Source organism: Rana temporaria, chromosome 2 (genome assembly GCF_905171775.1).
Source record: "Rana temporaria chromosome 2, aRanTem1.1, whole genome shotgun sequence".
In the NCBI taxonomy this organism is placed as follows: Eukaryota; Metazoa; Chordata; class Amphibia; order Anura; family Ranidae; genus Rana; species Rana temporaria.
Genome location: NC_053490.1, coordinates 57,243,856 through 57,266,398, shown reverse-complemented (window position 1 = coordinate 57,266,398; position 22,543 = coordinate 57,243,856). Strand labels below are relative to the sequence as shown.

The 22,543-nt window shown below is 47.3% G+C and overlaps 1 protein-coding gene across 1 annotated transcript in view; it reads right to left on the bottom strand.

Moving 5' to 3' along the window:
- The window catches only part of DYNC2H1 (dynein cytoplasmic 2 heavy chain 1), a 613,609-nt gene that overhangs the window by 547,499 nt on the left and 43,567 nt on the right, over nucleotides 1-22,543 (bottom strand). The window contains exon 11 of the mRNA XM_040339316.1: nucleotides 4,500-4,624. Coding sequence (XP_040195250.1) covers nucleotides 4,500-4,624 — 125 coding nt within the window. The remainder of the gene's footprint in view (nucleotides 1-4,499; nucleotides 4,625-22,543) is intronic.

Genomic DNA, 22,543 nt, shown 5'->3' with positions numbered 1-22,543 from the left:
TATTACAGCCTCTGCCAATCCAAGCAGGCTTTGTATTTATTAATAGAATACATCGCTCGCCGTGATTGGCTCCAACTCCAGCAAGACATAAGAAGAATATGGCTCCAGAAGAAAGAAATATGAAGCATCGGAATGGGGGTCATCTTATACGGCGAGTACAGGCAAAAAAAAATCGTAAAAAACTGTAAAATTAGGGGCTCGTCTTATACGCCGGCAAATACCGTATATGTTTTTATAGACCGTGTTAAAAGTAATCACTTATTGTAATGTGCTAGTTGGATCTATATCAAGGTATTTTTTATAACACAAATAAGCTTTAGTACTACTTTAAAGGTGTCCACAAATTATCAGCACAAAAGGCTACTGTATTCCCCACAAATAATAAGCTCATGTATAGGTTCTCTAAATGTACAATCAGCATTATATGTGAAGAAAAATGGGATTTGGAGCACCCCATCAATGAATATTGCCTACGTAACCCCTTAAATCAGGGGTGCCCAACCAGACCGCACTGATTCACCACACGCACCTGTGGCTTTCCTGGAGGTTAGTAGCACTTTGCCATATACTTCTATTATATCCTGCAGGTGTGGTGAAATTTCTGAAAGCACACCAAACCCACAGGTAATAACAGAAGTCTATAGCTAACTGCAGGGCCGGACTGGCCAACCGGGATAGCGGGAAAATTCCCGGTAGGCCGCCTGCTTTTGCCTGCTGTCACTGCCTGTCAGTCAAATATAATCAGCGGCGGGCCGCAGCCGCGATCGCCGCGGCCGCCGCTGTTTTCAATTGTGCAGAGGTGACGGCTGCACTGAGTTTCCTGGGGCTGCTTTTTCATACCTGCAGACTGCGGTAGTTAAAAGCAGCCACGGGCCGGCAGGTTGCGGCCGCCATACTCGCCGCCTCACGAATCCCTTCTTGAACTAGTCCTGACGTTTTTTTTTCTCCTGCTCGGCTCCTCCCCGTAGACACATGATCAGTGATGCTGCTCACTGATTAGCTAGGTAAGAACTTACCTAGCTAATCAGTGAGCAGCATCACTGATCATGTGTCTACGGGGAGGAGCCGAGCAGGAGAAAAAAAAACGTCAGGACTAGTTCTATCGTCCCGTGCGGCGCCAACAGCGCCTAGTATAATGTCTCTGCAGTGTCTGCCCGGTCACGAGTGAGGGGAGAAGTGAACGGCGTCGCCACCCTGCCTTGGAGCACAAGGTGAAGAAATTAATTTTAATGCAATAAAAACGATTCTCTTTTGCCATATCTGCACACCCCCAGCCCCCCCCCCTTCTCTCTCTGTCACCTAGCAATTAAAATCTGTATAATAATCTCAGAGAGGAGGGGAGGAGGGGGGGGGGTGCAATGCCTCATGAGAGAGATTATTATACAGGTTTAGGTTACAATTTGCACCCCCCCCTCCTCTCTGTCGCCTTGCTGCCCCTGCAAATTGTAATAAAAAAAAAACGCCCAAAAAATTCCCACCTGTCCTCCTGCGGCTGCCTCCCGCACTATAGCCCCGGCGGTACGGCACTTTACCTGAAAAATTTGGTTACTTAAAGTGGAGGTTCCCCCTAAAAAAATTCTAACAATACATTGAGAAGACTGATTACACTGCGGGTATGCTGGGGTTTTTTTTCTCGTACATACCTCGTTATCGCCGTTTCATCTCTCGGCTTCCGGGTATGATTCTAGTGGGGCTGGGCGTTCCTAGTTGATTGACGTTCCTCCGACCGACGCATACTTGACGTCACAACTTTCCGAAAGAAGTCGAACGTCGCTGCGCAGGCGCCGTATAGAGCTGACTCTATACGGCGCCTGCGCAATGACGTTCGGCTTCTGTCGGAAAGTCGTGACGCGCAGTATGCGCCGGTCGGAGGAACGTCAATCAACTAGGTCTTCTCAATGTATTGTTAGATTTTTTTTTAGGGGGAACCTCCACTTTAACTGATGGCAGTATGGAGGAGTGTGACAGGCACCCCCCATGCTCATTTACGAGTGTGACCAGCCACTCAGCCAGATTGTCATTTGTTTGACTGGAGGAGGCTCCACCTAAAGTGTCAGTATTTTAGCAGCGCTTTACTGTCATTTTTGCGGCGCTATTCAGCCGCTAGCGGGGCGCCTCATAGACTTTGAGCGTCCTGCCAGCACAATGCTAGCGGCCCAAAAGGATAAAAAAAACGTCCGCAAAGCGCCGCTGCAGCAGGGCTTTGCTGGCGGTTCAGCACCGCTGCCCATTGATTTCAATGGGCAGGGGCGCTTTAGAAGCAGTGTATACACCGTTCCTACAGGGCCTCAAAGATGCGGCTAGCAGGACTTTTTTGAGCATCCTGCCAGCGCACTACTCCAGTGTAAAAGCTTTCGCATTGGAGTGAGAAGAGAGGCTCTTTCAGGGCATTTTGCAGGCGCTATTTTGTAGCGCCTGCAAAGCGCCTCAGTGTGAAAGCAGTCTAAGACCCCTTTCACACTGAGGCGCTTTGCAGGCGCTATAACGCAAAAAATAGCGTCTGCAGAGCGCCCTGAAAGAGTGGTTCCACTCCAGTGTGAAAGCCCAAGTGCTTTCACACTGGAGCGGTGCGCTGGCAGGACATTAAAAAATTTCCTGCAAGCAGCATCTTTAAGGCGCAATAGGAGCGGCTCCTAAAGCGCCCCTGCCCATTGGAATCAAAGTGACACTTTGCGGCCATTAAAAGCACCCCGCTAGCGGCTGAATAGTGCCACTAAAAATAGCGGCGCTTTACTGCTGATGCCCCCACCGCCCCAGTGTGAAAGAGGCCTTAAAGTCATTATCATGTGCGATTGTGCGTGTGTGCTAAGCAGACAGAGCCGCTGGTGATTCTACTCCCTCTCTCCCCCTGTACAGTGTCAGAGGCACTGGCGCAGCATTGGCAGAGGACTGTATCTATTACAAGGAAACACACTGCTGCGTGTCCCTGACCATCACGGTGCCAGTGAGTGTGACCGGTCTGTGTACCACTGCGTGCAGTCACTGTCTGATGTTCCATTCCACTCTGCCTTTCTGCCCAGTGCTGTGCCCATGATACACCGCACGATTCCTCCGCATTTATGGGTGCTGATATTGCTGCATTTAAGGGTGCTGATATTACTGCATTTATGGGTGCTGATATTACTGCATTTATGGGTGCTGATATTGCTGCATTTATGGCTGATATTGCTGCATTTATGGCTGATATTGCTGCATTTAAGGGTGCTGGTAAGGCCGCAATTATGGGTGCTGATATCACTGCAATTATGGGTGCTGCTATTACTGCAATCTTGGGTGTTTTTTTTGTTATGGTTATCTGAAAGATGGGTTTCAAATGTTTTGACAGGGGCACAGTTTCAGTGCTTGCCATAGGCGCCATTTTTACTAGAAATGCCTCTGCTCTCGTCGTTGCACCCTCTCTCTCTCTCACCATTGCAGCCTGGCCCCTCTCTGGCTCTCTCATGGATTTCTCTCTTTTTTTTGGGCTGGTATATTAATGCTGTGGGGCTGGTATGAAATTATTTCCAGGGCTGGTTTTCATTCCCAGTCCGGCCCTGGCTAACTGCACTGATTTCAGTAATAAACTTACCTTTTAATAACAATCTTCCATTCAGTTTTTCCCAGCTGTTGCTGTCCCAGGCAAAGAGGGCCCGCGGAGCCCTCTGATGTGGCCCGCAACCTCCTGCACTGGGATGGTGGTTTGGCAAGCCTAGATCGCAAGTCGCTGACCTGTCATCCCAGAGCATCAGTGTTGTGAATGAAGCCGGCGGTAGAGAAAGCAAGCAGCTGCAGAGCAGAGCCATATAAGCTGATGTTTCCTGTATAGCGCCAGCTCCTGTCACAATCGATTCCAAATGCACTTTGCCTGGGACAGCAACAGCTGGGAAAAACTGAATGGAAGATTGTTATTAAAAGGTACGTTTATTACTGAAATCAGTGCAGTTAGCTATAGACTTCTGTTATTACCTGTGGGTTTGGTGTGCTTTCAGAAATTTCACCACACCTGCAGGATATAATAGAAGTATATGGCAAAGTGCTACTAACCTCCAGGAAAGCCACAGGTGCGTGTGGTGAATCAGTGCGAAAGCAGCCTTAGGACCCAATCAGACCCTCCATTCACATTCACTTCTATGTCCATTTACCCCCACTTTACTCCAATCCGCAAAAAAAAAACAGAAGGGGATCCTATTGAATTGGAGGGCCAAAGTGTAGTGTGGGCTGTGTTTGTGTCCGTTCAGCATATGCAGTGTGGACACAGACCTGTCATCCACCCATTCCACTCGTTTTGTCCCATGACCGGTTGCCAAGTCGCTTCGGTGGCCCTTGCTCTTCAAAAGGTTGGGCACCCCTGCCTTAAATAAACATATTTTCCCTAAATAACAGAGACTACCTATTTCTAAAATGGCCCTCTTCATTGATTATTAAATATTCAGCATACTGTGTTGTCATAACCCAAGACAAAGGAGTCCCTTGACAACCTAATGTGACTGTTTAGAGGCCATTCAGGCAAAAACTTTTACCTTTAACTGCAGCTGGCGGACCCACACAATATTATTCACAACTTCAGGGAGGTTCTTGCCTGACAGTGGACCAGAAGATTCCCCAGGTGAGCCATGACAATGTGTTTCAAAATCCGATTGAATTTCTAAAAAAAAAGAAAAGAAACCCCAAGAAAGACAATTGTGAATTGTGTCCTTTATACATTTATAAAGTAATAAAATAGTAAAATACTGAACATTCTTCAACAAAGCTTCTATCTTCATAGAAGTGAAGTTTGCTGGCGCGGGCAACAGAACAGTTAAGCATTCATTGCTTTTTTTTGCAGGAAGGTTACTTTGTTAGAGTCACTTTAACAACTGTTAAGACAAGACATCAGTCACAGAAAGCGTGCATGGTCATCTCACTCATTACCTTGCACAGTGAGAAAAATCAGTAAACTACAATCACTGCGAAATGAGAGAGTGGAAGCTTTAGGCAGCAAACATGGCTGCCCCTATGTACATTATATTTACTTACTTTACACAGAAACAAGGTTTAAAAAAGATCTTAACATATATTGAGAATTGTCATGCAGTTGATGGGCCAGATCCACAAAGAACTTACGGTGGCGTATCTATTGATACGCCGTGTAAGTTCTACAATGCGCCGTCGTATCCGACTGACGTATGTCTTAGTACGCCGCCAGATCCTAGGAGCATATTTACGCTGGCCGTTAGGTGGCGCTTCCGTTGATTTCCGCGTAGAGTATGCAAATTAGCTAGATACGCCGATTCTCAAACGTACGTCTGCCCGGCGCATTTTTTACGTCGTTTACATAAGGCTTTTTTCGGCGTAACGTTACCCCTGCCTCTATGAGGTGTACGCAATGTTAGGTATGGACGTCGGGACAGCGTCAAATTTTCTGTCGAATAGGGCTTTGCATAAATTACGTTCACGTCGAAAGCATTGACTTTTTGCGACGTGATTTCGAGCATGCGCACTGGGATACCCCCACGGACGGTGCATGCGCCGTTCAAAAAAAACGTAATTTACGTGGGGTCATACCAGATTACCATACAACACGCCCACTCCAAGCCTGCTTTGAATTCCGCAGGCTTACGCCGGTAGATTTACGTTACGCCGGCCCGCATATGGGGGCAAGTTCTTTGTGGATATCCTAGGAGCCACTCTTATTTACGGCGGCGTAGCGCATATGAGATGCGCTACGCCCGCCAAAATATACGCCTGTTTTTGTGGATCTGGCCCGATGTCTTTTACCTGTATATCTTTAAAAAAATTAAAAATAAACCTAGCATTTGCAATATGCAATCACATAGGACAGTAGTTCTCACAATCTGAGACCATGGTCCAGTAAACCTATGATGAAGTCCTGTAAGGACACAACACATAAGGTGGAGTTATTCCAGTGACGTCATCATGCTGACGGTGAGTAAAGCTGGGTGTCACCATTAGAGAACTATCTAGCGTTCCCAAGTCCCTGATCACTAGCCACACTAGTGCCAGTATCACCAGACTAGTGCAGGTAGTTAGCCCGAAAATTAGATGCATAATGTATGCTTCCTAAAAGTCACGGATTTCCATGTTTTGTTTTAAGAAATATCTTATTAATTGACTGACTTGTGTAAAAAAAGAATACATTTCAATTTCCTTTTTCATTTTCCAAAAAACTTGTGGCAAAAAATGTGATCTTCAAAAGACTCTCCACATCTATTAGGACATATGTTGGAGGGTCCGCTTTCCAAAATGTGGTCATTTTGTGGGTGTTTCCTCAAGAAACACCCACAAAATGAGCCTCAAGAAATGCGATAGGTAGTCAGGAAATCAGACATGCTGAAAGCCTAAAAGGCTTCAGATTTTGGGCCTATATCCCCATACTCTGGGGGAGTAGAAGAATGTGTTTTGGGGTGCAATTTTAAGTATGCCCGTTCTGTGTGTGAAAATGACAACTTTGTGGAAAAAAAAATCAAATGTTTACTTTCTTTATTTTCCAAATAATTGTGGCAAAATTACAACTTCAAAATACTCACCATGCATCTTAAATACTTTGGAGTGTTTAATTTCCAAAAAAAAAAAGGTAATTTTAGGGGTGTTTGTACTGTCCTGGCATTTTGGGGCCTCGAGAAATGAGATAGGTAGTCAGTACATCAGGGTCGTTAAAGTGGTCGTCAACCTCAGACATGAAATATGAACAAAGCATTTCAATTGAGGAAGTATCGACAGTGATTAAACACCTAAAATTAGATAAAGCCCCGGGACCTGATGGATTTTCGAGTTCATATTACAAAACATTTTCAAGCATTTTAACGCCCTATTTGGTGAGATTTTTCAACCACATGACCGAGGGAGATCCTATAGAAAGACAACTCAATTTGGCTTATATATCGGTGATCCCTAAGCCGGAAAAGGATCATAGCCTGGTGGAGAACTATAGACCGATATCTCTTATCAATAACGATCTTAAGATACTTACTAAAATAATGGCCAATAGGTTATCTTCTTTCATTGGTCAATATGTTAGTAAAGATCAAGTTGGCTTCATTACTGGGAGGCAAGGTCCGGATCAGGTTAGGAGAGCTATTGATCTGATTTCTATACTGAACTCAGGATGGTCTGGTGATACTGGTCAGAAGGGTATGCTTCTTTCCATAGATCTTCAGAAAGCATTTGACTCAGTGTCTTGGCCTTTTATGTTCAAGGTGATGAACCATTGGGGGTTTGGCGCTAAATTTCTGGGTATCCTGTCTGCACTTTACTATTCCCCTGAAGCTAAAGTACGCTTTCAAGGTATTTTTTCAGAATCTATCGAGATCCGTAGAGGTACAAGGCAGGGATGCCCTTTATCTCCCCTGATATTTGCAATTGTGATTGAATTCCTGGCTATAGCTATTCGTGAAAATGCAAATATCAGGGGTGTTCGATGTGCCAAAAAGGAACATAAGTGCGCCTTATTTGCAGACGACCTTTTACTTTTTTTGACTGCACCAGAAACATCCCTGCCCGAAGTATACTCTCTTATGGACGAATTTTCTCTGGTTTCAGGTCTTGCTGTAAACATAGCCAAATCCAGGGCCCTCAATGTTTCACTTACTGAGTCCACTGTTTCTCTACTGAAAGAACATTATAGATTCAAATGGGACGCCTCTTATATTAAATACCTAGGCATTAATTTGACCCCCAATATTCAGAATTTATATCTAGCCAACTATCCCCCTATGTATAGAAAACTTGAGAAGGATCTGAAAGACTGGGGTACTCAGAATATAGGTTGGATTGGTAGAATTAATTCGGTCAAGATGACTCTTCTCCCTAGGCTTTTGTATCTCTTTCGATCATTACCTATACCGATAATCAAAAGTCAACTAAAATCCTTTCAAGGCAAAATTACCAAGTTTATATGGAACAACAAGGGTCCACGCCTTCCATCTCGCACTCTCTATAACTTATCTGAACAAGGCGGTCTAGGTGTGCCTAATTTGATATGGTACTACCAATCAGCGAGATTAGCGCAATTATCAGAAATTTTTCTTAAAAATGAACGTCCTGATTGGATAGACATCGAAGAACAGGCGATTCCGAATCTAACGATAGAGGATTTAATGTGGAGTCATACCAAGAAAAGGCCTTCTATATTATCTCCGACTCTATCTCAAACTTTAGTTTTATGGGATTCACTTAAAAACAATCCCTCTCTAATCTCTAAAGGTAGGCCTTTATCGAATATTTTCATAGACCCATTCTTTACTTCTAAAATTGATAAAGATTCCTTTAAATGGTGGCATGATAAGGGGTTGTATCGTATAGGATGCTTCTTTTCTCGTTCGGGTCCCCTCCCCGAGCAACATTTTATTGACAAGCTAGACCTTCCTGTTTCAGAAAAACTAAGATTTTCTCAACTACATGACTACGCTCAAAGCCTATGGGATAACGACTCGATATCTGGACTTTTGACACCCTATGAAAGTAAATGTGATCAGGGTTTGTCCAGGAAGGGGAATATTTCAATTATATATAATTCACTTGCTACTAATGACACCAAATTGCCGCATATGCTGGCATGGGAAAAGGAACTTAATAACGAATGGGATTTGTCGGACTGGTATAAGAATTATACCAGATCCATTAAAGGTTATGTGAATGTCTCGCTTATAGAAGCGAACATAAAAATTTATACTAGATGGTATTTAGTTCCCGTCAAACTGACCTCTATGTATCTGACAACTTCTCCCCTATGTTTCAGAGGCTGCCATGGATTGGGGTCTATGATACATATTTGGTGGGAATGTCCCAAAATTCGGGGTTACTGGAATAAGGTGTTCAATATAATCAGACGAGTCACAGGCTGTAACCTGCATCAATCTCCTACTATTGCTTTACTTAACGGAATGTTACCTCTAACTTCTAAGGTTACCAGAAAACTCATCTTATATATTATGACGGGTGCCAGGATTACACTCGCAGCTGCATGGAAAAAGACTAATGTTTCCATCCTATATATGAAAAGAAAGGTCACATGGATTATGGAACAAGAGAAAAGGGTCTGCTCCATGTTGGAGAAGTCTACTCTTTTCTATGAAATCTGGGAACCCTGGTTGGAATACATGGGGATAACTTATACTCCGTGAAGGTTTTGATGACATCAGTGTCTTTTGGACGATGCTGGTAGATGGCAGGCTAATTTTCTATCTCTCCTGATTTTCTTCTGGCTTTCTTTTTTCACTTCCTCTCTTGTCTTTTGTCACTCTTTCTTTTTTTTCTTCTGATTCTTCTTAGGTTTTATCTCATTATTTTATCTCTGGGGATAGAATCCTTAAGATTTTTGGTCCTCAGTTTGTTTTATTTTGAAAAGATAAGTTTATGTTTAAGTAATTGAAGGATTCTACCAAACCTTTGAAATAATTAGATTTGATGGGGATTCCGAAAATTTGTTTTCGGTTATCGGAGAGTTCCAGTAATAGTTATTGGAGGGAGGGAGGGAGGATTGGAGGTTTTGCTCAACCTCTTGGACACAGAAAGTTCCCGTTAGGGGTGTCGGAGAGGTTGATGCACTCCGGATATCTTATCCTTTAATTATTCTAAGTAATTTAATCTGGTACACTCAATTAGTTTTATCCCTTATATAACTTATTGTGTGATAACGCTAGACCTAGGAATTCCCTGATATATGAAAATATTCTGTTTCTCTTTCAAGTTTAAAGTATTACTTTGAAATAGTCTTTTAATTTAGCTTATGTGAACTGCCTTACTTTCACCACATGGTGTAGAGCATATAGGATGGATAGATATAAGTGGCAGTTAATAAGACAGGAATGATTATTATGAATTGAAATGTATTTAAATTATTATATTTCTGCGTGCTATTGACTTATTTCTTGCTAATTTAATACAAATGTATGTATTTATTTTATTGAAAATAAACTTAAATTTGAATGAAAAAAAGAAATATGAACAAAGCATATCCCTCTATAGTGTGTATTTGTCTCAATTAAGAGCACAATATGTAATTTCTGTCTGCTGCTTCATTCCTCTGCTATCAGCATGAATCTCTTCTGACAGAGGCGTTGCTGGGGGGGGGGGTGCAGGGGGTGCGGTCCGCACCCGGGTGACACCCACTAGAGGGGTGACACCCTCCCTTCTCTCCCGAGGGTGAGGAAAGTCAAAGCCCTGGTAATTTTTTTTTTACACTCCGCAGCCCGCTGAAACAACACCTCCAGCGCCGGGGCCGAGCCTGGTGTGTGTCCTTCTCTTCTTCCTCCTCCCTACCCTACTGAGCCAGCCTGTCACATCTCACGCTGACACTGCAGACATGATGTGACGTCACTCACTACACTCCACACATGGCGCGGCTGCACGCTGTGTGTGACGCTGCCCTCCTCTCCAGTCTCCAGCTACCACCCGCGCCCAGATTCGGAACAGCCGACAGGTGTGTGAGTACAGACAGTACAGGCGGGAGGGAAGGGTGACATTGAGTTTACGAAAGGGGGGGGTTGGGTGCCATGGTACCGACACGCCACCCAAAAAATGTGTGGGATGACTCTCAGTGTCTGGCGCCCTGACCCAGTGCTGTGCAAGTATCATAAGGAAAGGGAGGTGCAAGGTGGACACAGCTATAGATAATATATATATGTCCAGCCGCCCCCGCCCCCCACCAGACCAGCTCACTCAGCTACTGAACTCTGCACCCTGTACCCACCTGCACCCTGTACCCACCTGCACCCTGTACCCACCTGCACCCTGCACCCACCTGCACCCTGCACCCACCTGCACCCTGCACCCACCTGCACTCTGCACCCTGTACCCACCTGTGCTCTGCACCCACCTGGGCTCTGCACTCTGTATATAGCACCCTCATTTAATGACCCTTTAGGACCCTCCCAAACCCAGTTGCTGTGGCACGCTCAACCCCCCCCCCCCCACCCCCTACTTTGGGGAAAGGTGTGGAGCGTGGTTGAGTTCCATCACATTTTCCCTGAGAAGAATGCCCTGGGTGACACTATCAATTAGCACTGCGGCAGGCTGGGGGGACGGAGACGTAAAAGGCGCGTAATGCCCTACTGCCTGTCCTGCTGGGGGGGGGGGGGAGCGACACCTTTTTTTACCGCACCGGGTGACACCAACCCTAGTGACGCCACTGTCTTCTGACAAGCTTTCCCGACACCAAAAGAAAAATGGTAACGGGGAGGGACCTCTAGCTGATTCACAGCCTCAGTTATGTCCTGTGTGTTGTGGGGAGTAGTTGTGTCCCTTCCCTCCAATCAGCTCTTAAAGTTCTCCTTACTGAGCTCTCTACAGAGTGTACCTTCAGCCCACTGCCCCCTTTTTTCTGAACTCAGACAAGCTTATAAATTCAGTAACTTGAATGGATGTAAAAGATGGGGGCCTGCACATAGACAGGTACAACTTATTTAGGAGGATTTGTTTCATCGCTGCGCATCACCTGAGGCAAGCCCTCACCAAGTACAGTAAAACCTTGGATTACAAGCATAATTTGTTCCCGAAAAATGCTTGTAATCCAAAGCACTTGTATATCAAAGCGGATTTCCCCATAAGAAATAATGGAAACCCAGATGATTCGTTCCACAAGCATTTATTCATGGGTCCTTGAGTTTATGGTCTATATAAAAAGATGATATCAATGTGATAGGTTGCGTAACCATAAAATGTCCATCCACAAATGGCAGCCTTCATCTAGGGGATTAGAAGCAAAATCCAGAAGGAGCTACAGAGTTTAAACAAGAAGAGAGGCTCCTCTAAAACAGGAGTGTTTTTGAACAAAGCTTTACACCTGAACCTACTACCTATTACCCTTGGCTGGAACAGAGGCCCAAATTTTGTGAAAAACATACAGTCTGAGTCAACTAACCCTCAGACTACCCTTTAAAATTAAAGCAGCGCCGGCCAGAAAGTAGCAGGTCGCTACATAGTGGTAAAAGGCTCAATGTACAATTTGACCAACAACAATATAGACAATGGTTAGTGCTCTTAATGATAGGATACTGGTGATTTATAGTTATAATCCATAATTGGCTGATCCCATCTATGTAATTATTATGGTACACTAGGAGTTTAGACCATGTGGATTGAGTGCTCTGCCTTAATTGTGCCTGTTGAAAATGTTACACTTGTATGACCAGAACTATGTTTTTTAATGTTTTGTAAAGTTTTTATTTATGAGATCATTTGGGGCTTATTTGTATTGTACTATACAAACTTTGCTCAATAAAAACTATCTGAAAAAAAAAGTATTATTTTTTAGCTCTATTTTATTTTATAATCAACAAGGGACAATTTTTTTTAACCACCAAGTTGGCCGATCAGAACTCTCCCCAGCATTTGCACTCATCCCACCTCCCCGCTAGGGCTGCGCATCTTCACCGGTCTCACGATTCGATGCGATTACGATTATCAAGTCCACGATTCGATTCGATTCGATTCCGCGATGCATCACGATGCATCAAGATTACTACACGCGTTTTCATCGAAAAAATTCAAGCAGTCAGATTTTTTTTTAATTATCTGGTCTTAAAAAAAAAATAAAAAAAACTCTGCATGTAGCAAAGTGGAAACACAGACAACTTAAAGAAGAGCTCCAGACTGACCCCAAAATACTACAAGAGAGGGTCAGAGACTGCAGACATGATACAAGAGAGGGTCAGAGACTGCAGACATGATACAAGAGAGGGTCAGAGACTGCAGACATGATACAAGAGAGGGTCAGAGACTGCAGACATGATACAAGAGAGGGTCAGAGACTGCAGACAATGTCCTCATAACGTCCCCCCAAACGACTATGTATGCCATTCCAAAAATTATGGTTTATGTATAGTGTCTAATTGTCTTAGTGATTGATTCACATCACAACTTCAATGATCCCTTTTTTTCTGTTTTATGATTCCTGGTTTTGCTCATTACTGCCCCACACATGCAGTGAAAAATCAAAAAAGTGTACAAAAAAGGGGATCAATTTCAAATCAATGAAGTTGTGATGATAATCAATCACCAAGACAATAAGGCATACATAAACCATAATTAATGTGGAAATGGCATTGTCATGCTCATTGGTCACTTTAATGTTTTCATAATATGGCAAATTTTCAGTTCACATAATGGTGCATCAGATTTATGATATACTGTATAATATTTTATGTTATCACTAGTAGTCAGTGGCGGCTGGTGCTCAATGTTGAGGGGGCGCAAACAAAAAAAAAAAAAACAAACGCCACCGCTGGGCCCATCAAACGCCACCGCTGGGCCCATCAAACGCCACCGCTGGGCCCATCAAACGCCACCGCTGGGCCCATCAATTGCAGCTACTGTGCCCATCAAATGCCACCACTGTGCCCATCAAATGCCACCACTGTGCCAAACGCAGCCACTGTGCCCATTTATTGCTGCCACTACTGTGCCCATTTATTGCTGCCACTACTGTGCCCATTTATTGCTGCCACTACTGTGCCCATTTATTGCTGCCACTACTGTGCCCATTTACTGCTCCCAGTGTGCCCTTTTTCTGCTCCCAGTGTGCCCTTTTTCTGCTCCCAGTGTGCCCTTTTTCTGCTCCCAGTGTGCCCTTTTATTGCTGCCAGTGTGCCCATCTATTGCCGCTACTGTGCCCCATTAAATTCTGCCAGTGTGCAATGTACCTGATGATGATGACTCTCGAGCAGCCTGTCAGTGGAACTGGGACAGAGGACAACCGCGCTGTCTGGCATCTCGGGTCTTCCGCAGCAGCTGAGGCAGCCTGTGTGTGCACACTGCACACAGCGTGAGGTGAGCCAAGGAGGAAGGCTCTGGGGAGTTCACTCGGGAGCGATCGTTGGGGATACACAGACACTCACTCCACGTGTCTCCCATGTTGACGGCGCTGGGCGGCTGGGGATGCTGTCAGCGAGGGGGGGCGGGATGCCCACGGCTCCTTCCAGTTCGTCGAGGGGCGGGAAAAGAGGCGCGTCTACCGCCTAAGACACTTGGCCGCTTTGAGTTTATCGGGGGCAGGGAAAAAAAGGCGCCTTCGGCTGTTCTCACTTCTTTGGCAGGGGAAATAGCGGCGCGCAGGTGACGTCATCGCATAATCGATTATTGCAAAGATTATGCTACGATTATATTCAACAGCCCTACTCCCCGCCATCATTGCCACTCATCCCAACTCCCCCCCACCATGGAGTAAGAGAAGGAATAAAAATAGAGAATGCATAGAAAGGAGAGGAAAAGGTGGGGCGGAAAAAAAGGATTTTTGTACTCACCGTAAAATCCATTTCTCTGAGTTCATAGACGGACACAGCCTTCATTGACCTTAGGGTTATGCTTCTTCCTACCAGGAGATTTAGGCAGAATTCTACAGCACTTAAGGTGTTAAAAACTTTCCTTCATGCCGCTCCTCCCAGGGGGCGTGGCTCCCCCAGGCATAACCCACACCCTGCTTTAGCAGCCTCAGTTCGTAACAAGCAGTACAAACAAAGGAGGGGTGGGTGCTGTGTCCGTCTATGAACTCAGAGAAATGGATTTTACGGTGAGTACAAAAATCCTTTTTTCTCTTTCGTTCATAGACGGACACAGCCTTCATTGACCTTAGGGACGTCCCCAAGCAGTGTCAAAAAATTCGAGGGGTGGGAAAATAACACAGCAAAAACAGGTTACACCCCAAACAAAAACCGGAGTTACTCAACGGAGGAACTCCAACCTTAAACTGCCGCCTGTAACACCCTGCGGCCGAAGGAGGCATCAGAAGATGCACTCACATCCACCATATAAAACTTTGAAAAAGCGTGGACCGACGACCAGGTCGCAGCCTTACACACCTGTAACACAGAGGCTTGGTGTCGGAAAGCCCAAGAGGCCCCGATCGCCCTGGTCGAATGCGCCATGACCCGAAAGGGGGGCGCCCGCCCTTCAGGGCATAGGCCTGAAGCACAACCTGTCGGATCCACCTGGAAATGGTGGCCAACGAGACTGCCAGGCCCTTACTGGGACCGGACACAGACACGAACAGCGAGTCCGACTTCCGGAACGGAGCTGTCGCCGACAAGTAAACTCGAAGGGCCCGAACCACATCCAGAGAATGTAAAGAGGCCTCCTTCGGGTTCTTCGGCTGAGGACATAAGGATGGAAGAACAATGTCCACATCCAAGTGAAAAGCCGAAACGACCTTAGGGAGAAAAAACGGCTGCGGCCGCAGCACCACCTCATCCTTACGGATGACCAAGCAGGGAGCCTTGCAAGACAAGGCCGCCAGAACAGACAGACACCCGTCTGATCGAGGTAATTGCTACCAGAAATAAAATCACCTTTTGTGACAATAAACAAAAAACCTCCCGAATGTCCTCAAAGGGAGCATCCTGAAGCACTGAAAGGACTAAATGGGGGTAATGGAGGGCGCACCGGAGGGGCCACCTGCCAGACCCCCTGACCCAACGCACGCACCGAGGAGTGCGATGCCAAGGGTCGCTGCAAGTAAAAACAGCCAGAGCAGAAATCTGGCTCCTAACCGTACGTAAGGCGAGAGCCTGAACCACTCCCTGCTGCAAAGACAGCAGAATCCTGAACACAACGCATGTACTAGAGTGCCAGTTCATCTCCCCACACACAGAGAAGTAGGCCTTCCATGTATGAGGAAAAAACCTACGTGAGGTAGACTTCCGTGCAGGCAGCACGGTAGAGACCACCAAGCCCAATAGGCCTCGGTCCTTAAGCCCCTGGCTCTCAACAGCCACGCCGCTAAGGCCGGTGGCTGTGAAACAGGGTGGAAGATCGGACCCTGTAACAGAAAATCAATTCCCAGGGGAAGACGCTAGGGGGCGTCTGCCAGCAGACGCACCTGGTCCGCGTACCAGAAGCGACGCTGCCAATCTGGGGCAATCAGGACCGATAGAATCCCTACAGCTTCTACTCTGCGCAGCAGGCGAGGAAGAAGCTTCCGAGGAGGGAAGGTGTAAAGTAGGCGACAGCGACCCCAAGGAGCCACCAACGCGCCTGACGCGTCCGCCCACGGGTCCTTAAACCTGGCCACGAACCGTGGCTCCTACCGATAGAGACGGGACGCTAGAAGGTCCACGTCCAGAGTGCCCCACTTTCGGCACAGACCCCGAAACACCTGCGGGTGGAGAGACCACTCTCCTTGGCCCAGTGCAGTGCGACTTAGGTAGTCGGCTAGCCAATTCCGTATTCCCGGAATGTACCCAGCCGATAGAGCCGGAACGGACCCTTTGGCCCACCGAAAGGATGCGCGCGACCCCCGTCGCTGCAACAGAACTCCGTGTGCCTCCCTGATGATCAACCTACGCCACGGACGTGGTGTTATCGGACAGGATCCTGACCGGTCAGGCCTGTAGATCCAGGGACCACCTGGCAAGGCAAAGCTTGATTGCTCGGAGCTCCAGAACGTTGATCAGTAAGCAGGACTCCACCTGAGTCCAGTGCCCCTGGGCTGACTGGGTGCCCCAAGCGCCCCTCCCCAACCGGAGAGGCTGGCATCCGTCGTGACCACTGTCCAGTGGTCTGCAGAAAAAAGACTTTCCGGCCCGAAGCACCGGAAACGCCAGCCACCACACCAGGGGAGACATGATCAGATGACTAAACTGAATCTGGTAATCCAGAGATGACGGAAGCTAGTCCCATCATGACAGCAGTTCCCTCCGTAGTACCCTGGCGTGGAATTGGGCATACGGAACCGCCTCAAAAGAGGCTACCAACTGACCCAGAACCTTCCTGCAGAATCGCAGAGATGACCGCTTCTGGGTCGGCAACTGCTGCACAGCAGATAGCAGAGTCTGAAGTTTTTCCGCTAGGAGAAAAACACTCCCGCCCCGGAGGAATCCAGGACCAGTCCCAGGTATCCCTGAGACGGAATCAACCCTGATTTCAGGACAATCCAGAAACCAGCCGAACACTCGGAGAGCCTGACACGTGATAGGCACGGCTCTACCAATGCAGAGCTCGAAGAAGCTCGTAGGAGAATGTCGTCCAGACATCCCATGATAACAAACCCCCGCTGTCACAGCCGGGCCAGTATCGGGATGAGCACCTTGGCGAAAACCCGCCGAATGGGAAGGACACCATTGAAAATGGCCCCCCCCGACCGCAAAGCACAGAATCTCCGGTGGTTTGAGGATATGCAGGTACACGTTCATGACATCCAAGGATGCCAGAAAATCCCCCTGATGAAGTGCCGCTATTACCAAGCGAATCGACACCACCTTGACAAAACAAAACGAGGGACTTGAGGCCCAGGATCGACCAGGCCCCATCCTCCGTGGGGACACAAACAGAATGGAGTAAAACCCCGAGACCGTTCCAACGGGGGAACTGGCACAATCACTCCCCTGACCAGAAGATCCTGGACAGCCCCCGACGGAGTCAACCGGCGAACCGGAGGAGGCCAGAAGCCGGAGGGAAAAAACCTGTTTGGCAGACAAGAGAGAAACTCAATCTTGTACCCCAAGGAAAACACTTCGCAATGCGAAGCCAGTCTCCCACCCGAGACACGGGCGGGAGCAGACCTTCAGGCGGAAGCAGGTATGTCCGCAGACTTGTTAGGCATGCGGTATCAGGTGCGCTGCTACCCCGCAGCGGGGATTCAAGCACCATGTAGACCTACCCCCACCGCACAGGGCGAGCGAAAAAATGCTCGGAGGTAGGCAAGGAGGGTCCTTGTACAGGGCGAGGTCCCTAGCCCTTCCCAGACTGTGGGAACAGCATGCGCTTACCACCCGTGGCATCCTCAATGATGCCAGTCAGGGAAGACCCAAAAGGCCATCACCAAGGCCACCTTAGAGGTCCTTCTTCCAGCTCCTGCAGCAGGAGCTTCGCCCTTTAAGTCGGGGCCTGACCAGGGCCCCGGCCAGAGCCGGCCTCACCGCCGAACCCACCACCGTGAATAGGGAGCGGGCCACGGCCTCCACTCTCCTATCAGCGGGATCCTGAAATGCAGGAGCCCCTTCCACAGGCAACGTGGTGGCCATGCGCAGTCTGGGTCCACTGGCGGAGGAGAGACCTACTTTTTTTTTTTTTTAAAGCCCCCCTCAAGGGGGTAACAGGTTGCAAAGTTTTTTGACAAACTTTTTGCGGTGCATCCCATTCCTTGTATAACATATTGTCCAAATAAGGAACACAAGGAAACACTTCAGCGGTGCGTGGTAGTGTGCTGGTACTGACACGGAGGTGTCTCCGCCACATCCTCAATTTTTAGAGTCTCACGCACCGCAGAAACAAGAGCTCCAACAAATTCTTGCCAGCAACTGACTGCAGCAGAGTCATCCTCACTATCCATAAGGGTTAAACCCGCAGCCTCTGACATAACAGAACCAGAAAAAAACAGCGATTCTGTGTCATCCCCAGAAGCAGGCTCAGGGAGGGGGCGCTTTTTTACCCCCCATCCGGGCACCAGCTGCTTCAAAACTGGCAAGAAACCCAGTACAGCCAACATAACAGATGTGGCAGGGGCATTAAGGGTTAACTCAGGCATAGCTTGAGTTCCATAGTGTCAGCGCTGAGTCACCCACCCTGCAAGGCAGGACAAAAAAAAAAAAAAACCCACTGGTCACCTCCTTGCTGCTATTGCAGAGCATGGGGGCCCCCGGTATTCACCACCCCACCCAGCTGCAGAGGGAGCTGAAAAACCTCAGGTGTGCTCTGATGTGCTTGTTATAATGTGTCTTCACCTCATGGAAGATTCACAGCGTTTCACAGCACTAAAAACTGGTAAAAGAGACCAGAGGCTGTGATGAGTCATCTCAGGGAAGAATCACATCGTTACCAAGGAGATTTCCAAGATGGCCACCATCTGAGGTAAAAATTACCTCATAGAACACAGCAGCACTGGCTGTGCTTTGTCTGTCACATTTAGAAAAGAATCACAGCGTTACCAAGGAGATTTCCAAGACGGCCGCTGTCTGAGGTAAAAATTACCTCATAGAACACAGCAGCACTGGCTGTGCTTTGTCTGGTAAAAATTACCTCATAGAACACAGCAGCACTGGCTGTGCTTTGTCACCTCAGAAAAGAATCACAGCGTTACCAAGGAGATTTCCAAGATGGCCGCTGTCTGAGGTAAAAATTACCTCATAGAACACAGCAGCACACAGCAGCACCCCCCAGAGTAACAACACAGTCCCCCTAACAACACACGGGCTCCGGTGGTAACAAAGAAAACCCAGGAGGCCCCCCTTCACAGCCACTACCCAGTCAGGGGAAGGAGGGAGAGGAAGGGGAGAGAGGAAAGCAGGGCGGACCCTCAGTCGACCTCCCCAGGGAAACCACCAGCCAGACCACTTACCTGAGTAAGGGGCCACTACTTACCTGTCCTGCGACTACCCGGCTGGAGGTATCCCAGACAGAACCAACGTCCGTAAACGGCATGGCTGTCGGCCAGACACACTGCGACAAAGCCATAGAGACCGGTCATATGTGTGCCCTAGAACCGAAGTTCCCCGGCCGCCCCTGGAGCAATGGGGCCTGTCGTGGACGTCCCAAAGCTGAGCTGAGGGCCGGCACACGCTCGAAGGCCGAACATGGGGGGACTACAAGGGTCGAGGACCCAGCCTGTCACCCAGTCGGCTGTTGATAGAAGAATCGCAGGATTCAAAATGCAGGAACAAAACAATAAAAAAGCGAGAAAAATCGCCAGAAAAAAACTCCAGAGTCCAGGAACTCCAGAGAGAGCCTTGACCTCCTGTCGTTAGGCAGAAAACAAACTGAGGCTGCTAAAGCAGGGTGTGGGTTATGCCTGGGGGAGCCACGCCCCCTGGGAGGAGCGGCATGAAGGAAAGTTTTTAACACCTTAAGTGCTGTAGAATTCTGCCTAAATCTCTTGGTAGGAAGAAGCATAACCCTAAGGTCAATGAAGGCTGTGTCCGTCTATGAACGAAAGAGAAAAGGGAGAGAAAGAATAAGAAATAACAAGAAAGACGGCTAGAGAGAGGGATTGGGGGGGGGGGGACAAGAAATTAGGATAGAGAGAGATAAAAGGGAACGAAAGAGAAAAAGTGGTACATCCTAAAATGTACCATAAGGGGTTTTAATACTGTTCGAGTGGAAGGGACCCAGGGAGCGCTAAATGTCCGTGGGTTAGGGGCGCAAATTACTCATCTTGCCTTGGGTGCTGACAACCCTCGCTACAATTTTTTTTTTTTACTGTTAGGGGTCCCCACAACTTGGGAAATTTTATCAAGGGGTCACTCCACTAGAGTGGTTGAGAACCACTGCTCTAGAGATGCACATTATTGTTTCGTTTAGGCCAGTGGTTCTCAACCTGGGGGTCGAATGACGATTTGCCAGGGGTCACCGAAGCCTGGGCTGTTCCTGAAGCCCGCGCTGCTCTCCCAGCTATTTCGTGACCGCTTAGCTGGGCTGTTCCTGGAGCCTGTGGCTGCCCAGCTGGGCTGTTCCTGGAGCACACAGCTGCCCACTCAGCCTCTTCGCAGCCGCCTATTCAGTTCATGGCATGGTTGGGGGGCAGAGACTAGATGTCAGCTGACTGGCGATTTTGGCACCGCTATGAGACACCATAAAGTCGGGGGCACAGTAACACTACCTGTGATTATAGTTGCCATTAAAAGTCCTCCCTACAGTTCTCAGATCAGCAGATGACCTTGATCAAGAGCACCTAAGTTGGCTGATCAGAACTCTCCCAGCACTGCCACTGATCCCAACCCCCACCAGCACTGCCACTTATCCTATTCCCCCCACCCCCCAACAAGGAGTAAGAGAAGAAATAAAAATTGAGAATACATGGAAGGGAGAGGAAAAGAGGGGGAGGAACAAAGAAAAGGAGAGAGAAAGAATAAGTGAAACAACAAGAATAGAGAGAGGGATTAGGGGGGGACAAAAAACAAGAAATTAGGATAGACAGAGATACAAGAGGAACAAATAGAATGAGTGGTACATCCTAAAACATTTTAGAATGTACCACTCACTCTATTCACTGTACGAGTGAAAGGAACTCAAGGAGAGCTAAATGTCCGTGGGTCTTGCCTTGGGTGCTGACAACCCACGATACGAAAATAATTTTACTGTTAGGGGTCCCCACAACTTGGGTAACTTTATCAAGGGGTCACAGGCCGGCTTTAGGAAGGTTGAGAACCCCTGGTTTAGGCAGAAGTGTACCTCTGATTTTATAACTACAAATCATTCAAAGCAAGCAACTCTTTGGCACCATCCAGTGGTCAAAAGCAAAAACTATCACTGGCTGTCAAAGTCCTAAAAAAAAAAAAGAACATTTACATTTATATTTATATGCTGAATGGCAGGGATGCCCAGCCACTGGAGCCCTCTGATGTGGACCGCGACCTCCTGCTCCAGGATGGCGGGGGTGGCCAGCCCAAATCGCAAAGTTCTTGACCGGCCATCCCAGAGCATCAGTGTTCTGAATGGAGCCAGCGCTAGAGAAAGCATGGCTGCAAAAGGAGCAGAGCCAATGTGTCCTGTATAGCGTTGGCTACTGTCACAGGAGCGATAACAATTGCACTCCACCTGGGACAGCAACAGCCAGCAATACCTGTAGCAAGGGAGAATCCTGAATGACAAATTATTATTAAAGGTCAGTTTATATTCTAAGGTCACAGTGTATATGGGCAGATCTCTTCTGCAGTGGTTACTGGGCTGCTTTCAAACTGATTCACCACACCACAGTGCACCTACAGGTTACCTGCACTGAGCCATAGACTTCTGTTATTACTTGTGGGCAATAATGCTTTTAGGAAGTACACATACCTGCAGGGTATAATAGAAGTCTATGGCAAAGTGCAGCTAACCCCCAGGAAAGCCACAGGTGCACTGCGTTGCACTCGCTGTACAGGTAAAACACATTGCATCAGTGTGAAAGTAGCCTTAGGCCCCTTTCACATTATCAGGCCCTCCATTCACCTCTATAGAGCAGCAGATGTAAAGGAACGGTCTGTTTATACCCGTTTGCTTCCAATCCAATAAAAAAAAAAAAAAAAAAAAACAGAAGGGGGATCCGTCCCCTTCCATCTGGGCAGATCGGAGGTCCCATAGTTTAGAGCGGGCTGTGTCCAGGTCTGCTCTGCATATGGCCCACGACCAGTTACCAAGTCGCTTAAGTGGCCCTCACTCTTCAAAAGGTTGGGCACCCCTGCTGTATGGTTAAGCACATTTATAAAAAAGCATTGAAATCCAGACACACTCACATTCCTAGACGGCTATGAATCCACTGTTTGCCGATGCCATTTACATACTAGCTAGTATCAATACAGAATACGCAGATGAGGATTTTAGGCTGGAATACTCATTTGCAATGCTGGACATGGACAATAGAGGGAAATTGGATGCACTGAGCCTCTAGTAAAGAAAAAAAATACAACGGGGAATGACTGATATAATGAATGTTATGCCATTTGAAAGGGAAAATGTTTAAAAACGATTCCTGCTGGCTAATGCATTATTGGTCATATAATAAATATGCTGAATGTTACCAAAACTCAAACTTCCCACCGAAAAAAAGGATGGGCCACATATAGACTGAACGGTGGTAAATGCTACCCAATTAAGTCAACGCACATGTTAACAGAAAATGCATCTTATAAATATAGCGACAATCACAGCGAATCAATCA